We start from the raw sequence: 20,128 nt of genomic DNA, 5'->3' as shown, positions 1-20,128 counted from the left end.
AAATCTCTTTATTTTCTTTTTAGTTAGGATCCAGTTATAGTCTGTGTCACCTTACCTGTCCCCTTGATAAGCCTGATAGTCTAGGTCATAGACAGCATTTCCAACCAGAACGCTAGTGTAGTGGTTCAGGCCAAAGAAGTCGTACGTGCCTTTTATTCTTTGCTTCTCACTGTCGGTAAACTCTGGGAGCCTGAAGATGATGAAAAGCATAGCAATGACTATCTATCCAAAGTATGAAGGGCAGGTGTGGTAGGGATCATGCATCCATATGAGGAATAGACCTTTGATTCTGTTATGTCCTGCAGACCACACATCCAGGTCTTTACCCCTTTTTGTCACCTCCAGCTCAGAAATACTTCTCACATCTGCTCTTCCTTCAACCACAAATCACCCAATATGCCTGTGCATGCCCTCGTCATCTGCCTAGACTACTGCAATATGCTCCTGTATGCCCTTCTCTCTAAGGCTAGGTTCACATGTGTCTCTGACTGGCTCCATTAGGAGTCCCTGTCATAGATTTTGTAACGTTAAAGCGTTACAAAACGCAGAACAACAGACAACTCATTAGAACCCCATTGTAAATCAATGGGTGTGTCTAGTATTAGTTGTGACCATTATGTAACAGGTCCAGCATTGTATTGTGATCTCCATTTTAAATGGAAAACAAGACACAGGAATGAACAGGGCCTAAAAGTCTTGCACTTCTCTACACCATGTTCTGCCACCTCTACCCTTCCTCCTCCAGTCTCTTCACCGGCTATAACCTTTACCCAGCAAATGCAATTCAAAATACAGTACTGATAGTGACATACAAGGCCACCCACAATCTGTCCCCACCATCCTAATCTTCCAGTGCTTTCCAACATTTATCAACCATGGACTCTTCTGGTTGCATTAAAAATTTCAACCGTTTTGTCTTCTATGGAGAGCTCAATGCATATGGGTTTATACAGTTACCATTAAACTCCATGGGTGCTGTAAAAATCTGTAGACAGCAATCTCCCCCTATTGGCGGTTGCAAGTAGACAGAATATTTTCATTTTACTCAATGACGGAGCAAAAGAAGGCAGTTCTGGCCGCAGGCCTTATAACGGTATGCCTCTGATGAATGACATTTGTCTCTTGCTCTGCATTGCAATCCATTGTGGATCAGCAGTAATTACAGATGTGGTTTTAAAGACTGCACACCAAGCAGAATATGATATATGAGTTTCATTTGGATTATATCTTTGAAACATCATCCAATCATAATACAATGTGAAATAAGGATTATTACATGGCTGATGCTGGCCTAGTCATTGTCAGCATACTCACCGGCTTTGGGGCAGCCCCACAGCAAGACTTCTCTCACGTACATTGGTCTTCATAACTTCTGGGTAGTCTCCAGTTTTAAAGACAGGATGTCCAAACCACCCACCGAAAAACTGAAAACCAATGAAAGTCACTTATACATGATCACATGAAACTACACAAAGTTTTCTTTCTATGTGTAATATGGTGTACCACTCCGACATCTATAAAGTTTTATGTTTTAAGGTGATCTCATATGGGGACGAGCTGTTCTTATTACCAGGCACACTTGCAGGTAAATATTATAATCCTGCCCTGTATGTACAAAAATATAACTATTAGGGCTCATTCAGACGGCCGTATGCTATCTGCAAAAATGCGGATCTGTTTTTTTGCGGATTAGATGCTGACCCATTCACTTCTATGGGGCCCTTTTCTATTCCACGGTTCCGCAAAACAAATGAAACATGTCCTATACTTGTCCGTGAAGATCAGGACATGGCCCCATTGAAGTCCATCGGTCGGCAAAAATACTGAATGCTATCCTTTTTTTGCGGATCCGCAAAAAAAACGGATCCGCATATTTGCGGACAGCGTACGGCCGTCTGAATGAGCCCTTATAATACTGCTCCTACAATATGTACACAAATAAAACTACTATAACACGGCTCCACTGCTCCTGTGTACAGGAAAATAACTACCATAATACTGTTCCTATGTACAAGAAAATAACTACTATAATACTGCTCCTATGTACAAGAATATAACAACTATAATACTGCTCCTATGTACAAGAATATAACTACTATAATACTGCTCCTATGTACAAGAATATAACTACTATAATACTGCTCCTATGTACACGAATATAACTACTATAATACTGCTCCTATGTAAAAGAATATAACTACTATAATACTGCCTCCTATGTACAAGAATATAACTACTATGGTACTGCTCCTATGTACAAGAATATAACTACTATAATACTGCCCCTATGTACAAGAATATAACTACTATAATACTGCCTCCTATGTACAAGAATATAACTACTATAATACTGCTCCCTATGTACAAGAATATAACTACTATAATACTGCTTCTGTGTACAAGGATATCACTACTATAATACTGCTCCTATGTAAAAGAATATAACTACTATAATACTGCCTCCTTCGTACAAGAATATAACTACTATAATACTGCTTCTGTGTACAAGGATATCACTACTATAATACTGCTCCTATGTAAAAGAATATAACTACTATAATACTGCCTCCTATGTACAGGAATATAACTACTATAATACTGCTCCTATGTACAAGGATTTCACTACTATAATACTGCTCCTATGTTCAAGAATATAACTACTATAATACTGCCTCCTATATACAATAATATAACTACTATAATACTGCTCCTATGTACAAGAATATAACTACTATAATACTGCTCCTATGTACAAGAATATAACTACTATAATGCTGCTTCTGTGTACAAGGATATCACTACTATAATACTGCTCCTATGTTCAAGAATATAACTACTATAATACTGCCTCCTATGTACAATAATATAACTACTATAATACTGCCTCCTATGTACAGGACTATAACTGCTATAATACTGCTCCTATGTACAAGAATATAACTACTATAATACTGCCTCCTATGTACAAGAATATAACTACTATAATACTGCCTCCTATGTACAGGACTATAACTGCTATAATACTGCTCCTATGTACAAGAATATAACTACTATAATACTGCTCCTATGTACAAGAATATAACTACTATAATACTGCCCCTATGTACAGGAATATAACTACTATAATACTGCCTCCTATGTACAAGAATATAACTACTATAATACTGCTCCTATGTACAAGAATAGAACTCTAAAATTTTACATTGTAGATTATTATATCAAATATTTATAAGATTTTTAAGCTTCCTCCCTGATACAATAACATCTTTAAACTTCTAAGCAGACATACCATCAGGTACCGCCATGCTGCTTCTGTGTCCACTTGTTTGTAAGGATTAATTGGTTCAGTCCAATCACAGTTGAGGGTGATGGAGATGAGACCCCCCTGAGAGGCTCTGTACTTATCATTGTACAGGTGCCATGCTTCTGCATGGGCTTTTATCAGGTTATGTCCTGCCAGGTATACGCCAATCCCTGGTGAATAGATTCCTAAGAAGAGAGTAAAAAAAAAAAACTGAATTACAGTGCACCACAAATACAGAGATTTTCAGGTTGGGAAATAAAAGCCCCTCAGGGCACTAGGAATTGGTACCCATGGACATATCAAGGTGGCGAGGTAAATGTAAATGCAGGTAAAATTCCCCTTTAAAGGGGATGTCTCATCTTTTCTAATTTTAGTTTCATCCAGTAGCTTTAAGCCTATAGAATGAGTTCACTCATATTTTATCTGTATATTTTATGAAAAATGACTTTCCTAGGGGTGGTCATATTGGAGGCCCGTACTTACTTCCTGTATTGTCTATACTGACAGGAAGAGATTACCCACAATGATCTGCTGCTGATTACGGTACCCGCACTCGTTCATCATGCTTAAAAATGATTGCTTTTTTTGTTGCTGTCTAATCAGGATCTGCTGCCAACCAACAATGATTCCGGGACAAGCGATGGCATTAGTGATCACTTCTCGCCATACTGTGGAGGATATCGCTACATGTAATAGCAGAGGTCTCCTCTGTTGACGAGCAGGCAATTGCTGGGAAGGAGCGCTTCCCTCCCGACAATCATCTGACTGATCTGCTAGTGTGATACTAGCCTAAGGCCCCTTGCAGACGAGCGTAAGCGGATTAGGTCTGGATGCGTTGCGGATGCGTTCAGTAAAAATGCACGATTTCGCAAGCAAGTTCATTCAGTTTTGTCTGGGATCACATTCAGTTGTTCAGTTTTTATTGCTCAGGTGAAATGCGCATTGATGCGTTTTTTCACGCGCATGATAAAAAAACGGAAGGTTTATAAACAACATCTCTTAGCAACCATCAGTGAAAAACACATCGCATCCGCACTTGCTTGAGGATGCAATGCGTTTTTCATGCAGCCCAATTCACTTCTATGGGGCCAGTGTTGCGTGAAAAACGCTGAATATAGAACATGCTGCGATTTTCACGCAACGCACAAGTGATGCGTTAAAAATCAACGCTCATGTACACAGACCCATTGAAATGAATGGGTCCGGATTCCGTGACGGCGCCATGCATTTGCATCACGCATTGCACCCGCGCAGACAACTCGCTCGTCTGCAAGGGGCCTAAGAGTACAACAGAGCTGTCACCTGTCATTAAATAACCACCGTCTAATGATAATGAGATGACTCTGCTGGCTCTGACCTAGTCTACACAGCAAAGTTAAAATGTGAGCTGCAGAAAAGAGAAAATGCATTGCTATATTGTGAACTGCAGTGTGAAAGACGGAATACTTCTGCATCTTTTCTTTGCCAAAAATTAAAATAACTCATGTTAATATTTTAAAAACACCTTACTACCCCACCCCTTTTAGCTATGTCTGCCAGGCTATGGTATATTGTTGCACATTGGACTTCACTACACACAATAGGATTGAATTGGTGGTATTGCAGTGACCGTACTTGGTCCGTAAACCTTATAGGTACCTCCTAAGGGCAGTAAGGGTCTGTGAAAGGCCTATTGGGTCAGCCCTCATTGCTGCACCAGTTTTTAAAGGACCTTTTTTAATGACTATAACTTACAACAATTACCTGGTGCAAAGGCTCCTTCTCCATAGCCCAGGTGGGCAATGATGTACGGCTCATTCAGAGTGATCCAGAACTTCACTCTGTCACCCAGTCTCTGGAAAAGAACTTCAGCGTAGTCCTTGAACCGGTCTACGATTGTCTCATTCTCCCAACCCCCGTCGTTTTGCAAAGCTTGAGGAAGATCCCAATGATAAATCGTGACCTGCACAGATGAAAGCATGACGGTAAGTACAAACCTACATACTGTACGGTGGATTTCTCCTGAGCTGGGGAGGAGCGGGCTGTGTGCAGGTTTATAGATGGTGGATGAGTCCAGAATTGAAGGGGTGCACTGTTCAGCTGAGTGCTTTTACCTCTTCATCTTAGCAATTGTTGGGATTCTCAGCACTCGGACCCTGAGGCTTTAAAACTTCTGACGTGTCACTACTGAATGATGTGAAAAGTTTTTTTGTTTTTTTTTGGGAGAGTTACAAAAATTGTGCACTCAGTGGTGTTGTCAAGCCCCAACCCCCTCAAAGATTTTCTGTGGATATCCCCTGTTGCAAAGCACAGTGGATTTGCACTGAAAATCCACAACTAATTTAAAGTGTCATTTTTGTGGCTGGGGAAGCTCATTCACACATAGCAGGATTTCCAGCGCTTCCTGCAACATGCCTATAAAGACCTCTTCACATGGGCCAGTGATCGGGGCAATGATTGGGAAGGACTGTTCCTGATAATTGCTCTGTGTGACGGTGTCGCCGATCACCTGATGAACAAGTACACGCTCTTTCATCAAGTGGAATCATCGCTGGCGTGGTCACCTAAAACATTGGGGGTCATTTACGAACATTTTTTGGGGTAATAAAATGTTTCAACCCCTTTTTGTGACTCTTTAAATGCTTGTTCGACAATATTGTGGCGCACAGCTGTTTTTACGCCATCTTTACTGCTTGGGAGTGGTGAAGGAGTGGCAGGGGCCAGGACTTTGGCTTCTACATAATTTAGGGCTAAAAACGGGCATAAAAACTGCCAAAGGTGCTTTCTCATAAATTAGCCAAATCCTCCAGAAAAGCAGGGGGGAAATCAAAGACAGGTGAAAAAAGTTGGTCTTTGTAAATGACCCCCATTGTTTCTAGGCAGAAGATCATGCTGTGTGATTAGGAATCGGCTGCCCAGAAACAACAATCCCTTGTCATCATACGGCAGAGGCGATTGCTGCATGTAAATGCAGCTCTCACCTCCTCTGACGAACAGGCATGAATGGATCGTTCCCGATAATTGCCTGTGTAAAAAGGCATTAAAGGGGTTGTCTCACTTCAGCAAATGGCATTTATCATGTAGACAAAGTTATTACTGGCTTGATTCAGTTTTCTATTGCTCATATCCAGGGATTACATTGACCGCTGCAGCCAAGGGCAGATTGGGAATTCAAAGTGGCCCCATGTTGTAGGTGGAGCCAAAATCCGTTCTTCTGAGCCATAAAAAAAACTGGAAAATATCCGTTTGAGCCGTTTCCTCCTGAGATCCGTTATTTTAGAAAAAAAAAGCACTGCATCAGAAGAATAGATAGGTGATGTCAACTCAGCCTTAGAGCTTGCCGACGGAACCGCAAAACATGGATACCGGCCGCGTGCGGAACGGATCATCTGGCCCCCTAATTGAAAAGTCCTATCCTTGTCTGTAGTGCAAAAATGGGACATGTTCTATTTTTTGGCGGAACAGCCATGTGGACATATGGACATAGGATGCACGTGGAGTCATTTCCGTTTTTTGTGGCCCCATTGAAGTGAATGGTTCCACATTCAGGGCGCAAAAAAAAACGGGACACGGAACAAAAATACGTTTGTGTGCATGAGCCCTTAGATGTTACTTGACTTTGTATTTTTATATTTAACATATTTAGTGTTTGTATTTTTTACATTTTTTTTTTTTTCTAATGTTTATGGATCCAGATACTGTCCTTTTGAAACCCACATTAATTTTCATTGGCGGAACAAACATACATGTATATGTCCTTTCACACACTGCAGGACTAGATGTTTGGAGAGCAGAAAACCGAGTCGGGAGGGGAGGGCTGTCATTGGCTGGCACGCATCACATGACACCTCCGTCATAATGCAAGTCTATGGGCAGCAAAACGGATCCGTCCTTCCATCTTATGGATTCCGTTATATTCCGTTATAATCCTGTTATAACGGGAAGCCATAACGGGCTCCCTAATGCTATTGTGAACCCACCCTTAGCCTACTTTCACATTAGCGTTTTTTGCGGATCCGTCATGGATCTGCAAAAACGCTTCTGTTACAATAATACAACAGCATGCATCCATCATGAACGGATCCGGTTGTGTTATCTCTTCTATAGCCATGACGGATCCGTTATGAACACCAGAGAAAACGGATCCGTCCCCATTGATTTAGATTGTGTGTCAGGACGGATCTGTCTTGCTCCGCACTACATCGCGGACAGAAAAATGCTGCTTACAGCGTTTTTCTGTCCGCGATGGGGATGTAACCATACGGAACCAAAATGCATTCCGTTTCGTTCAGTTTTGTCCCCTTTGACAATGAATGGGAACAAAACTGACGTTTTCTTCCGCCATTGAGATCCTATAAAACGCTTGAAAACGCTAATGTGAAAGTAGCCTTACTGGTCCCGGCTGCAGCTCTGTCAGCGCACGGTGTGGGCAGGAGGGGAAGGTGATTTTGTTATGGCTGAGGCTCTCACACATCACAGGTCAGTGCAGTCATTACTATACACATTGTACAATAATGACAGCACACTGGGCACAGCAGGCCAGCATCTGTAATGAGTACTACAGGTGGTAACACACAATGCTAGCCTCTGCTGTCATTATCATGCACAGTGTATGATAATAACTGAGAGCAGGAGGACCACCCGCCAGCGATATGTATTGGAAGGGGCTGCTGAAGATCGGGCTCTGCCGGCCCCCTGCCTAGTAAAAGGCAATCAGCGCACCGGGAGTTCCCCTAGTAAGGTGCATTGCCAATCCGTCCCTGGCTGCAGCGCAGATACCAGGTGGCCAGGACAGGAGCTGCTAGGCATGTGATGCGTGCTACCAAAGTACCGGCCACCAGAGAGGCCGTCGCTTTCTCCTACAGTGCGCAAACACGACCACAGCTGCTGGATTGCAGGGTGGTCGTAACCCCTGGATATAATGTGATGAAAAAATGAATCCAGCCAGCAAAGGAGGCAATAAGGACAATCACAATAAATTAGTAAGTGCCTTGTAAGAACTTTCTCTACATGATAAATGTTATTGTGCTGAAGTGAAACAACCCCTTTAGGCTTTATACATAAATATAAAGACAGATAACCCCTCTGAATCCAAGAGCAGGGACACATGTGGTATTTTACCTCCCATGCTCATCATTGCAGTATGATCTTTTGTTACCTGTGGTGTAATACCAGCAGCCAGCAAACCGTCTATCAGCCGAGAGTAGTAACTCAGACCGGCTTCATTGATGTGGTTCCTAGTCCCATCGGGAAGAACTCTAGGCCAGGAGATGGAGAATCGGTAATGGGAGACATTAAGACCCTTGAGAAGCTCTATGTCCTCGTCAATCCGGTAGTAGGTGTTGCATGCCACGTCTCCATTACTATCATCTTCAATTTTATTTGGTGTATGAGAAAACTGATCCCAGATGCTTAACCCTTTACCATCGGCCCTCCAGGCCCCTTCAATCTAGAAGGAAAGAAGAGAAGAAAGTTTTGGGATGTTAATTTTATGTACGGTAATTTTCTTGTGCAAAGTTCTTTTGAAATGACAAATATATTGGCCCACGTTTACTAATGTGAGTTCATCTAGATTCTGTCATAAATTGGAGAAAAATGGTGCTCAATTTGCTGCATCTAGGTTTAGAGAAATTATCTGTGTCTTGTCCGACAAGGGGGCTTACTGGACGAAGGAAAGGCATATGTAGTGATATTTAGTGCAAAAATTGTGCCACAATTTTAGTTTAAATCTCTGTTTCAAAGTAAGCCAACCAGCAATTGGTATAAAATTAGAGAAAGGTGTCTGTCCCTGCACCAGATTTATCATCCAATGGTGGCAGCATCAAAGACCAAAGTGGTGGCGTCAGTATGGACGGTAAATCATTGTTGAGGTCAGTGATTGTCTGCTTTCGTCATGTGTCCAGTACATCATGTCCTTACTGTGTCCTAGGAAACAAATGCCGGTGGAAGAGCATAGAAGCATTGACTTGGGGAACGTATGGGGGGATTAAAAGGTAATTTCAATCCCCCCATACGTTCCCCAGATCATTGCTTCTATGCTCTTCCACCGGCCTTTGTATGTGGCAATTTTAAATTTTTAGCTATATGCAGCTTACAGTGGGGTTGGCAACCAAAAAGTCTCATATAAACTTTCAGCACAAAGTGAATACGTCTCCTAGAGCTCCAAGACATACTGTACCTGAAAAGCTGAGGAAGCTACACCCCAAGCAAAGTCATCCCGGAATTCTCCATACAGAAATTCCTCTTCTTTGTGCATGGGGATGCCATTGTTCCTGATAACTTCAGCGTAGTAAATAGCCGTGCGTTTTGCAGTCCTTGGACGGGTAGGATTATTGAAATCCACATGGTGAAGACCAAACCGCTTTATATATCCAGTAGTCCACTCAAAGGAGTCCATAAGTGAGTAGATAGAGTAACCTTTCAGATTCACTTTGTCCAAGCTGTAAGCTTTAGGGGATTAAAAAATTAATCATTATTGTGGTTACATCCTCTACTGGTAGACAATGTATAATTAAAAAGGTCTCCCAAAATCCACTCAAGATTAAAGGGGTTTGAAAAACCTGCCTAATTTGTTCCACCTGTCCACAGGTTGAGTGGTGTATTGTAGCTCAACTTCATTCATTTCAGTGGGGATGGTCTACAACACCACATACAACCCATGAACAGGTGTGGCACTGTTTTTGGAGGAAACATTAGTATTTTACACATTGATCTATAGATTATAACATGTTTAAGTGTTACCAAATGTGTTCATTTAGCACCAAGATGATATCACTAACCTTTTATAACTTCATCAATATATGTCTTATGATAGAAAATTCGAGCAGTGTCATCAAAATCGGGGTCCCTTTCCATTGCAACTCCATTCTCAGTGATGTATATAGGGACATCTCCATACTCTTCTTTCACCCAGTTAAGCAGCCTCCTTAGGCCCCAGGGTACTGCCCTGAAATTAACAAGAGCTGTCCCTGGCCAGTTATTATCAATCTCCTCTGCGATGTCAATATCACTTTCAAAAGATGGAGGAAATAGTATTTTTGTGTTATGCTGAACTATGTTTGTGGTGTAGATGTTTATGGTGAAAACATCGGCTGTTCCTTGGATGTAGGCCTTCTCTTCATCTGTAAAAGTTGGAAGTCTGGAAGACTGGAGGCCCTGTAGCTCACTCTTATTGGCCACCTGCCATTTCATCACCTCTGGGTAGTCGCCATTTTTGAAGATGGGGTGTGCAAACCATCCCAAGGTGAACTGCAAATAGCGATCGGCAGCTTCTATGTCCCTCGGTTCTGTGTGGTCTTTGGGTTCCACCCAATTAGTGTTGAGACTCACAGAAATAACACCTCCTTGACTATTTCTATATTTCTCATCATAAGTATGGTAGACTCTAGCATGGACTTTGATTAGATTGTGAGCTACTCTGTAAGGTGCATGTCCAGGATCATCTTTCAAACCAGGTGGAAAAAGACCAATACCATAACCAGTGGCAACAATTGTGTGGGGTTGGTTAAAAGTCATCCAAACCTTGACCCTATCTCCAAATGTTCTAAAACAATAATCTGCATAGCTGTGAAAAGCCTCAAGGACTACATCACTCTCCCAACCACCTATGTCTTGGAGAGCCTGAGGAAGATCGAAATGGTAAAGGGTCACCATTGGTGTGATGTTGTTTGCCAATAGGCCATCAATAAGCTTGTTATAATACTCCACACCCTTACTATTGGCTGTGCCCTGTCCACTTGGGAAGATTCGAGACCATGAGATGGAGAAACGGTAACTATTCACTCCTAAACTTCTCAGCATGTACAAGTCTGCATCCAACTGGTGGTAACTATCACAGGCTATGTTGCCATTGCCATTTTCGTAAATATTGCCTGGGAGTTGTGAAAATGTGTCCCATATACTTGGTCCTCTTCCATCTTCATTCCATCCCCCTTCAATTTGATATGCGGAGGTTGAGACCCCCCATTTAAAATCACTTGGTACTGTAGAATAATGGTACATATCCCTTTCAAAGGCTGATTGTCCTGAGAACTTATCCCACACAACTTTAGCCTTTGAGGGAACTTCTGATGCAGGTAGAGCTGGTAACTTCTTTGCATGTACCCATTTTGCCTGATTAACTTTTTTGGCCAACTTTGTCCCTGGGAAGCCATTATTTTCAGAAATACTGGAAATGAGATAGGCAGATTTTTTGGGGGTTCTTTGTCGATTAGCATTTTCAAAATCTACATGATGTAAACCAAATCTTTGACTGTATCCTTGAGGTCCTTCAAAGCCATCCAGGAGTGAGCGGACTACAAAGGCACTTACAGTCACATTATCAGTCTTAACAGCTGCAAAGAAAGGTTTCACAGTGTCAGAACTACGAATAACAAACCAAACAATTATGTCAATTGAATGTATTATCTTTAACTGATCTATTCTAAGTTACCTTCCAAATGTGGAACAAAACAAAACAAACAATTATGTAAATTGAATATAGTATCTTCTAAAATATTTCAGATCTCTAACTGATCTATTCTAAGTTACCTTCCAAATGTGGACTTACCTTTCAGGGCTTCATTGATATATGCCGTCAAGTACTCCACTCGAGCTGTGTCATTGAACACCTCTCCAGTGTAGGGTGTTGGCATACCATTCCCAGTTATATATATGGGTAGTCCTCCTTTTACATATTCTTCCTTGACATAGTTCAAAAGCCTCCTGAGACCCCATGGCACCACATAGAGCCATGGAGATGAGGTGGTTGGCCATGAAGGATCCACATGGGGTGCAAATCCTCCAATGTTATTATAATCGGCCACACAGCTAGGGCTTTCAGAGGCATTGACTATTCTGGACGTATAATGGGAGATGCCAAGGAAGTCCGCAGTGCCATTGATGTAGGCTTTCTCTTCCTCAGAAAATGTGGGCAACTCAGCCACTGTAGTAGAGCACTGGGTATTAATGTGTTGGACTTGCGTCTTCAGGACCTCTGGGTAGTCCCCATTGACAAGAATTGGATGAGCGAACCACCCAAGCATGAACTGGAGATATCGCTCTGCAGCGCTCACATCATCTGTATTATTTGGGTCTTTTGGTTCTGCCCAGTCTGAATTCAGAGAGATTCCTACCTGACCTTGCTGCGAGGCCCGATACTTGTCATTGTAAACATGCCAGGCCTTAGCGTGAGCTTTCACAATGTTGTGTGACACCTGTGAGATACAATGTGGGAGACACGATTAGCGAAACACTTATGCATTCTTTGCCCTATTTTATTGGTCTTACATCGGATATCGATGTGATAAGTTCATATTACTGTCTTAAGGTCCTCATACACATTAGCGTATTGCCAACCAAACTCATCATTTTTGGCAGAGCCAGCCAATGATCTAATGTGTATGGGAAGCTCCTGGCTCTCCTTCGACAGGGTGTTGGGTAATAGAAGGATCGGTCGCACCCAATCCTTCTGCTTCGACAGTGGCTTTTTCCTCTCTCCCCTTTAAAAATACATACACACTTGGCCGCACCAAGTTTCGGTGTCTATGTGGGAATCAGGAGAGATAGCTGTTGGTCAAACCGAGGTATGGGGGAGACAGAAGAGCTATTGAAGATGTATGAGCAGCTTTAAATGTGGACAGCTTAAAACTAGGCCAGACAGGCATCAGATGTGCCAAATCTATCACACCAGCTCCTGCTATTCTTATCTCCTTAGACATGTTAGACCTTTTCTCTTCTATGCTTTGCTTCTTAGGCTACTTTTACACTAGCGTTCTGCTGTCCGCTCGTGAGCTCCGTTTGTAGGAGCTCACGAGCGGACCCGAACGCCTCCGTCCAGCCCTGATGCAGTCTGAATGGAGCGGATCCGCTCAGACTGCATCAGTCTGGTGGCGTTCAGCCTCCGCTCCGCTCGCCTCCGCACGGCCAGGCGGACAGCTGAACGCTGCTTGCAGCGTTCGGGTGTCTGCCTGGCCGTGCGGAGGCGTGCGGATCCGTCCAGACTTACAATGTAAGTCAATGGGGACGGATCCGCTTGAAGATGACACCATATGGCTCAATCTTCAAGCGGATCCGTCCCCCATTGACTTTACATTGAAAGTCTGAACGGATCCGCTCAGGCTACTCTCGCACTTAGAAATTTTTCTAAGTTATTAATGCAGACGGATCCGTACTGAACGGAGCCTCCGTCTGCATTAATATGATCGGATCCGTTCAGAACGGATCCGATCAAGCGCAAGTGTGAAAGTAGCCTTAGTCGGCTTAATTTAGACCATTATTTTTGCACAATTTACCACATTTTAAGACTTCTCTAAGCTATGTCCCCATTTCTAGATGCTTTTCAAAACTATACAGTTATTTCAGCCCCTACTGTATATCACTGATTTCCGTAAGTTAATTTTCACATTAATCCAAGATTGACGAGTGCATAGACTAGGATAGGGTATGTGAGGATGCACAGTTTTATAGGCCTGTGTGGGAGGAGTGTAAGACTTCTTTCCTTTTCAGGCATGAGTGACGTTGACACAAACATCTGGGCATGCACATTGTGCTTCTGTCAGCCTGACAGGATTCTGGAGGCACAGACGCTCCCTGTAGCATCAGCAGCAGCATGTGGAACAAGTAAGGCTGAGTTCACATCAGCGATCAGCCTTTCCGTTCTCCTTCTCCGTTATAGGAGCAGGAGAATGGAAAGGACAGATTAGGCACAAAACTGAGCCAGACGGAGCCTACGGACCTCATAGACTGTAATGGGGTCCGTTAGGTTTCCGCTTATAGGAAGATTTTGGAAGTGGAGACAAAAGTTGTGCACGCAGGACTTTTGTCTCCGCTTCAAAAATCTTCCTCTGAGCAGAAACCTAACGGACCCCATTATAGTCTATGGGGTCCGCAGGCTCCGTCGGGCTCAGTTATGTGCCGAATCCGTCTTTTCCGTTCTCCTGCTCCTATAACGGAGCAGGAGAACGGAAAGGCTGAATGCTGATGTGAACTCAGCCTAAGGAAAGATTTTGTGCTGCTCCACAATGAGCTACAGATGCTGTGCCCGCCAAAATCCTGAAGATGACAAGCATGCTTTCTCACATAGCTTACCCTATTGCATGCACTCTTCTATGATTGATCAGCGTCTTAATGGGCATTTTAATTTACTGCATTGATTGCCTCTTAGACAAAACAAGTGTTCTCTGCTATGTCTCCACAGTCCAGAGATTTGCGCTTACTCCAATGACATGGACTGATGTCTGGAGATGGCTTGTTTACTTCTATAGGAGAATGTTGTGGGCATGCTCTGTGACATGTGAAGAGGTGATTGTACAGATAGGTGGAGGGGTGAGCTGTGTAAGGAATTTTGAATTGTTTACAAAAATTGAAATATTTAGATGATTATGTTTCCTGTTTGTACCTTGAAGGAGGCATTTCCTGGATCTTTGATCCCGGGGGCATGTTGTCCGGTGCCGTAACCCGCGTAACTAACGACCCAAGGTTCATGGAACGTTATCCAATGTTTAACTCTATCTCCAAAACTGCTGAAGCAGAAATCTGCATATTCCATGAAAGCCTGGCTGGTGGATTCATTCTGCCAGCCCCCGGACTCCTGCAGATCTTGGGGTAGATCCCAGTGATACAAAGTTACCATTGGTTTGATATTTTCTTTGATTAACCGGTCAATTAATCTGTTGTAATATTTCAAGCCTGCTGAGTTGACTTTGGATTTCAGTCCTGTTGGGAATATTCTGGACCAGGAGATGGAGAAGTGATAGACCTTGGACTGTAGGCCCTTCAGAAGATACACGTCATAGTCAATCTTGTAGTAGCTGTCGCAGGCTACACTGGCGGTTGCATTGTCATCAGCTTGACCATGTTGTCCAAAAACATCCCATATAGATGGTCCTTTATCTCCCTCGGACCAGCCTCCTTCTACTTTGAAGGCTGCAGAGGAGGAGCCCATCAGGAAACCATTGGGGAAGGTCTCATGCAAGAAGATGTCTCTCTCTGCTGGTGTCTGGCCGGCAAATCTTTCCCATACAGTGGTAAAGGCTGAGCGGGATGATACAGACTTGTTCACCAAATTCTCAGATCTATATTATAAAATAAGGTACATCAGGTAGTCAGGTTACTAAGTTATATATCCACCTTGTGAAATTGGCTTCTTACATCATCTACAGCTTGATAGTTATTGAGTCTTATCTTATGGCATTTATTTAGCATAAATAGGTCCCATCTTCAGAACCACTGCCTATCAGGAGAACTGTGGTTCCTGACCCCTGTCCTGCAACCTAAGAGTATAGCAGGACAAGTGCCTAGTAAAGCCACTGAGAAATGCTTCCTTAGGATTGAATAGAGAGATCCACACATGTGCTTGTCTACCTCTCTATTTGGTTTCCTCCTGTATGCAGACTCCTAGGCGTGAAGAATGGAATCAGGGTCCCCCTGTTTTGAGAAACTAATGGCATATCCTGTGTATATAGCATAAACATCTAAGGTGGGAATACCACATATTCCAGATAACCCCTTCAACTCATTGAGACATGTCAGAAATGAGCACAGGTGGTGGTCTATGAGCTGGGATGCCTACTGTTGATAGAACACAAGGGCCAGTGGCCACTTTGTCTTGTAGCTCAGAGATTCCCATATCTTTGTGCTATATGCAGCTTTATAATGTAATTATACAGATAGATACTCTGCACTCCAAACATGGAACCATAAGGGTTGGCCATGATGAAAGGATAGTGGCCAGGCTTTATAGGGTTTTATAGGGCAGGTATATGAGGGCCAAATACGGAATAGTCTTTCCTGAGGAGATTGTTTTCCACCTACTCTTTATTTTAATTGAACATCATGTGTTATGGTTTGTAAATAGGGATGGTGGTCCCTCCCTACTGATGGTTTATGGTGTGAAGCAACCATACCATAGGCTTATCAGCCATGTTGGTCATCAGTCTGAGTGGTGTGTGACAGATGTCTATTTGAATGGACCCAGTTAGTCATGAAGGTGGGTTAGAGGTGACCAGTGGCTACCTAGGGGGCAAGCTGAGTGTGCAGAGCAGGCACATCTGAATCTAAAAGTGATCGGCCAGGATAGGCTGATCCAGCAGTCATGTTGGAAGCAGCAATGGAGGCTCCGGTTTAGAAGTGAGGTCTTGCGATCAGTTGGGTTCCCAAACTGAATGAGGGAGGTTTCAATTGGAAGTGATAGACAGTGATGGAGTCACTGGAGCTTTAACATATGTACACCTGAAGTGCCCTGGAGCAAGGGTACTTTGGAGTATGGACATTTATAAACATTTGCCCCTATTGCTACTATGCATAGTCCTTAAAGGGTTTCTGTCACCCCAATTTTCGCTATTAAACAGGCTGACATTATAGATGTGAAAATGTCACCTGAATTTAACTCTGCATTTCTTTTATTTAAATATGCCCCCGTTTTCATGTAATTTTAACTTTTATTATATGCAAATGAGCCTCTAGGAGCAGGAGCGTTGCACCTGCTCCTAGAGGTACCGATCGCCCACCTCATTTCCACGCCCTTTTGTCTTGATTGACATGGCCAGGCCAGCGTTGGTTCTCCTGCTGGCCCCGTCTGCCGTGTAAATCTCGCGCCTGTGCCGTCCCGTTCAGTATTCGGCGCAGGCGCAGTGAGAAAACCGTCATTATATTTATAGTTAAAATTACACAAAAACGGGGGCATACTTAAATAAAAGAAAGGCAGAGTTAAATTCAGGTGACATTTTCACATCTATAATGTCAGCCTGTTTAACAGCGAAAATTGGGGTGACAGAAACCCTTTCAAGGGTGTCATGTTTCCATCAAAAAATCTATTTTAGCATATGTTACTGGTGCAGCAGCATTATGCATAAAGCAATCTTTAGTTATTTCACATACCACAGTTTCCCTTGAGTTTTTCCCTTAGTTACGGCTGTTTAAACATTTACTATATGAGGACCTTCTCAAGATGACTCCTCTGCCAGTTCTCTGAGGCCAAAACTGCTTCCCCTCACTTCCCATACAAGCTTGCTGTAGCCAAAGCTCCCAGCCAGCCAATCAGAGTGAATTACTGAGAGACACGCCTCCTCACTCTGAAGCCTAATGCAGGCATGCAGTGTGAAGGACCGCCCCTCTGTCTTCCTAGCCGGAGACAGATGAGCCCTAGCAACGGTCTTTTAAGGAAGCAGTGGAAAGGGACAGAGGACATTAATAGAAGCTGTTATTTTAAGGTAATTACAGATCTTTTGGCAATCATTGACAGACTAACTCCGGTATATATGCCGAGCTCTAATAAACTAGCAAATAAAATAAAAATATGACAGTTACCCTTTAACTCTCTACCTTATTGACACAGTCAGACAGGCACAGTGACCCCGGTTAAGCTCTGTGTACACTGTTGTTTATGGCTGAAAACTTCTTAGGCTGAGTTCACATTAGTGATGAGCAGCAGGGGCTATATTCGAATTCACGATATTTCACAAATATTTTGTAGAATATTCGTCATATATTCGTGAATTTCAAGAATTCGAGATTATTTTATTGAATGCAAAAAATCGGCAATGTATAAATTGTGTAATGCGAATTCGTAACGCAAAATACAGGCGTGGGTAAATTTTTCAAGCTGATAGAAGTTTCATGACTTTCTCCTGAGACTGGAGGAAATGGTTGGCACGGCAGAACATCACAATAGCTTTATATGCAGAGAGAGTCAAGTGCTCCAATATATTCGCAATTGCGCTAATCGGCAGTGATTAGAATATTTTTTCACACTACATGCAACTTCACATTTTAGCAGGTCTGACTACAGATTACCGATTGGTGCACTAAGTATTGCTGTGAACTTCACATTGCTTCCTTCTCTTTGGCCCACAAGCAATTAGCAGAGAGGAATCATGTGTTCAGATGGAAAGAAAAATGCAGAATATTCGATACAATGAATATATAGCACTATATTTGAAATATTCCCGAATTCTAGAAGTGGCGATATTCACGATAAAAATTCGCTATTCGAAAATTCGTGGTCAAAACTAGTTCACATCAGCGTTCAGCCTTTCCGTTCTTCTGCTTGCAGGATTTTTGTCTCGGCTTCACAAATCTTCCTCTGAGCGGAAGCCTAACAGACCCCTTTATAGTCTATGGGATCTGCAGGGTCCGTTTGGATCAGTTATGTGCCGAATCCGTCCTTTCTGTTCTCCTATAAAGGAGCAGAAAAACGGAAAGGCTGAACGCTGCTGTGAACTCTGCCTTAGTCATTCCCAGTGACTTTTAGGCTCCATTCACACGTCCGCAATTCAGTTCCGCATTTTGCGGAACAGAATTGCGGACCCATTCATTTCCGGGTCCGCACTTCCGTTCCGCAAAAAAATTGAGCATGTCCTATTCTTGTCCGCAATTGCGGACAAGAACAGGCATATTCTATTAGTGCCGGCAATGTGCGGTCCGCAAAATGCGGAACACACATTGCCGCTGTCCGTGTTTTGCAGATCCGTGGATCCGCAAAACACGTTGCGGACGTGTAAATGGAGCCTTATTTAGACTCAATACAGGTCTATGGCAGACTGAAATTGCAACATTCACCCCTTCACGCATTATCACGTACATGTATGTGGAGGGAATGTGGTGCCTTACCGCATTCCCACGTGCGCCCGATCTGCAGCACTGGCCCGGCTGTTACTGATAGCGGGGCCCCTGCTGCATCCGCCGGCATCGCTGTATGCGATGATGCCAGCGGATTAACCCTTTCACATGCCGCAGTCAGCGCTGACCGCGGCATGTGCGGGGTTTACAGAGGGAGGGGGCATCAGAGCCTGCCAGCTACGGAAGCCCAGGAGATACATAATGTATTGTACTGAATCAAAACAGGGATCAAACCCTGAAAATGTGGGACAAATATAAAAAAAATATAAACGTTTCAAGTTAAAAAAAAGCGTCCTTTTCCCAAAATAAAGTAAAAATTTTTTAAATAGAGAAAATAAGAAAAGTAGGCACATTATGTATCGCTGCGTCCGTATCGACCAGCTCTATAAAAATATCACATGACCTAACCCCTCAGGTGAACACCGTCAAAAAAATAAAATAAAAACTGTGCTAAAAAACATTTTTTTGGGTCACCTTACATCACTAAAAGTGCAACACCAAGCGATTAAAAAGGCATATGCCCCCTAAAATAGTACCAATCTAACCGTCACCTCATCCCGCTAAAAATGAGCCCCTATCTAAGACAATCGCCCCAAAACTTAAAAAACTATGGCTCTCAGACTATGTAAACACTAAACATGATTTTTTTTGTTTCAAAAATGCTTTTATTGTGTTTAATGTAAAAAAAGACATTTTTTGTCACCTTACGTCACGTGTAAGTGTAATAGCAAGCAATCAAGTCATATGCGCCCCAAAATAGTGCCAATCAAACCATCATCTCATCCTGTAAAAATGATACCCTACCTGAGACAATCACCCCAAAAAACCCCAAAAAACTATGACTCTCATACATGGAGATGCTAAAACATGACTTTTTTTGTTTCAAAAATGATATTATTGTGTAAAACTTAAATAAATAAAGAAAAGTATACATATTATGTATTGGCACATCCGTAATGACCTGCTCTATAAAAATATCACATGACCTAACCCCTCAGGTGAACACCGTAAATAAATTAAAAACATAAAAAACGTGTAAAAAAAAATTGGGGTCATCTTACATCACTAAAAGTGCAACACCAATCGATCAAAAAGGCATATGCCTCCCAAAATAGTACTAATCTGTCATCTCATAGCGAAAAAAATTTGCCCCTACACAGTCGCCCAAAAATAAAAAATAAACTATGGCTTTCAGAATATGGAGACACTAAAAAATCATTTTTTTTTTAAATGCTTTCTTATGTAAAA

General features: G+C 42.6%; 1 protein-coding gene across 1 annotated transcript in view; it reads right to left on the bottom strand.

Annotated features, from left to right (window-relative positions):
* LOC122944682 overlaps window positions 1–20,128 on the bottom strand; it is a 101,416-nt gene that overhangs the window by 64,106 nt on the left and 17,182 nt on the right. Inside the window, 10 exon segments of the mRNA XM_044303228.1 lie at window positions 56–190; window positions 1,315–1,424; window positions 3,290–3,489; window positions 5,048–5,246; window positions 8,442–8,732; window positions 9,462–9,730; window positions 10,063–11,616; window positions 11,832–12,477; window positions 14,661–15,336; window positions 15,535–15,584. Of these exon segments, the coding sequence (XP_044159163.1) occupies window positions 56–190; window positions 1,315–1,424; window positions 3,290–3,489; window positions 5,048–5,246; window positions 8,442–8,732; window positions 9,462–9,730; window positions 10,063–11,616; window positions 11,832–12,477; window positions 14,661–15,336; window positions 15,535–15,584 (4,130 nt within the window).

The sequence above is a fragment of the Bufo gargarizans genome, chromosome 8, assembly GCF_014858855.1.
Source record: "Bufo gargarizans isolate SCDJY-AF-19 chromosome 8, ASM1485885v1, whole genome shotgun sequence".
Taxonomy (NCBI): Eukaryota; Metazoa; Chordata; class Amphibia; order Anura; family Bufonidae; genus Bufo; species Bufo gargarizans.
This window is presented reverse-complemented; position numbering and strand designations above follow the sequence as displayed.